Source organism: Rattus norvegicus, chromosome 3 (genome assembly GCF_021556685.1).
Source record: "Rattus norvegicus strain SHRSP/BbbUtx chromosome 3, alternate assembly SHRSP_T2T, whole genome shotgun sequence".
NCBI classification, from domain to species: Eukaryota; Metazoa; Chordata; class Mammalia; order Rodentia; family Muridae; genus Rattus; species Rattus norvegicus.
This window is the reverse complement of record NC_141536.1, coordinates 73,241,213-73,243,698: the sequence shown is the minus strand read 5'-3', so window position 1 is coordinate 73,243,698 and position 2,486 is coordinate 73,241,213. Positions and strand designations below refer to the sequence as shown.

Genomic DNA, 2,486 nt, shown 5'->3' with positions numbered 1-2,486 from the left:
ATGGGGAATTTTACTGTGTTTATTCTCTTGGGACTTTCTGACAATCAAAACATTGAAGTCCTCTGTTTTGTATTATTTCTATTTTGCTACATTGCAATTTGGATGGGCAATGTTCTCATAATGGTTTCTATCACATGCACTCAGCTCATGGACCAACCCATGTATTTCTTTCTTCATTACCTATCACTTTGTGATCTTTGTTACACATCCACAGTGACACCCAAACTCCTGACTGATTTACTGGCAGAAAGGAAGATAATTTCCTATAATAATTGCATGACACAGCTCTTTCTTCTTCATTTGCTTGGTGCCATTGAGATCTTTATTCTCACAGCAATGGCCTATGACCGTTATGTGGCGATCTGCAGGCCCCTGCACTACACCGTCATTATGAGCAGACAGAGATGCAATGAACTCCTTGCAGTTTGTTGCACTGGAGGATTTGTGCACTCAGCCAGTCAGTCCCTTCTCATTGCCTTTGTGTCCTTTTGTCATCACAATGAGATAGACCACTACTTCTGTGACGTATATCCTTTACTAAAATTAGCTTGCACTGATACACATAGAATTGGCCTGTTTGTTATTGTTGATTCTGGACTAATTGCTTTGGTGACATTTGTAGTTTTAATGGTATCTTATTTTCTAATACTACATACCATAAGTGTTTACCCAGCAGAGAGCCGTTCCAAAGCTCTTTCCACATGCGGTTCACATATAACCATTGTGGTCCTGTTTTTTGTGCCTGTTGTCTTCATTTACATCAGACCAAATACAACATTCCCAGAAGACAAAGTGTTTGCTCTTTTCTATACGATCATAGCTCCCATGTTCAACCCTCTGATCTACACATTGAGAAACCTGGAGATGAAGTGTGCAATTAAAAAAATGTGGTATCACCAAATACTTTCATACAAGAAACAAATTCTACCAAAGAAATAAAAAATGTGTATATGTAAATATCGAGTCTTTCTATAACTGTCTTGTTCTTTTCTTTACATATTAGATTTTAACAACAGTTCACAGGATTTATTTTTTTGTGTGAGTGTGTGTCCTTTGGTCCCCCTTCTTATGTCTTCAGTCTGACTCTCATTGGACTGAGATTCATTTCAGTATAAACCAAATGCTGATTTTGTCAATTTTATTTTCTTCCTGGCCTATTATTTACTTGTGACTTTTTTCATCCAATATCACATTCTAAAAAACTTTAAAAATTAACTTACAAGGTATTGGGGTTCTGTATAATGATCATCTTTGTTGCCATTGTATCTTAAAATCTCTGTTTAGTTGGTTTTCTTAGTAGAGACATGGGGCCTGTCTGAATATGTAATGCTATTTCAATTCAACAACATAAATAATGTATTCCCCTTTAAAAGCATAAATTTTATAATTAAGAATAAAGGAACTAGAAATCATGTGTGAGGAATCAATGGTTCTATAAATGAATTTTCAAGTGTAGCAAAACTATGTATGTAGTATTTTATTTCTATAACTGTACAGACTAATAAATACTAATATAATATATTGGTGAATCTGCTATTACTTATGCAGCTCTACTCATTGATAGTATCATCCCTGATACTGTATATGTACTGTTCCTTAAGCCAATAGAGCTGAAACAAATGAAAGTCGTGGTGCATGTTTGCAGAGAAATTTAATCCAGCAATATAGCTACTCTGGCTGGAATATAGTCACATCTTTTATGCACACCTTTAATTCCAAACACGAGAGACAGATAAATGAACAAATCAGAAAAAGAATTGACAGAATAGGATATGCTCAATTTTCATAAGAGCAGTACAGGAAAGAGAGGCTATTTACGAGAGTGCAAGGAGAGGCAGTGGACTTGAGTTGAAGTCAGTTCAATCAGTTAAATGCAGCTGAGTTCAGTTCAGTCAGCTGAGGCAGTTGAGCTGAGTTCAGTGAGTCAATGCACTGAAGTTGAGTTCATGCAGTTCAGTGCAGGTCAGCAGAGGCAACTGAAGCCAGAGAGTAAGGAGACAGATGATTAAAACAAATTGTCAGAGTTGGTTTGAGGCCAAGCAGAACAATTCAGTGAGAAGCTGAAAGAAGCCAGATTTAAATCAGTCAACTGGGAGAGGAATTTGAGCCACAACAGCAAAGTTGAACCAAGCAGCCAGAGTTCAGAAAGAACTAAAAATGTAAGCTTACTCAGAAGTAAGTCTGAGAGGTTGAAACATTAAAGGCCTATATTAGATTGCATGATGGCTAATAGATGCCAGGACTAGGAATAGGTTAACTGACAGAGGCAGTAAACTGCCAAGAAGACGATTACTTCAAACAAATAACAGTTACATTTCAGTTTTCTAGGGGAAAACTTAAAAACTATCATGGACTGAATGGTTGACCTAAATGAAAAAGATGAGGATTTTTTCTTTCCTTTTTTTTCTTCTCATTTTTGAAAGCTCAAAATCAAGACACCAATATGTGTAGTTCTGATAAAACTAGTCTTCTTGGCTTATAAAGGG

The 2,486-nt window shown here is 36.3% G+C and overlaps 1 protein-coding gene across 1 annotated transcript; it reads left to right on the top strand.

The window, feature by feature from the left end:
- Positions 1 to 939, top strand: Or4p19 (olfactory receptor family 4 subfamily P member 19). The gene is given in 1 exon segment (NM_001001059.1): positions 1 to 939. A coding segment is annotated over 1 exon segment (939 nt).
- The last annotated feature ends 1,547 nt before the right edge of the window (positions 940 to 2,486 follow it).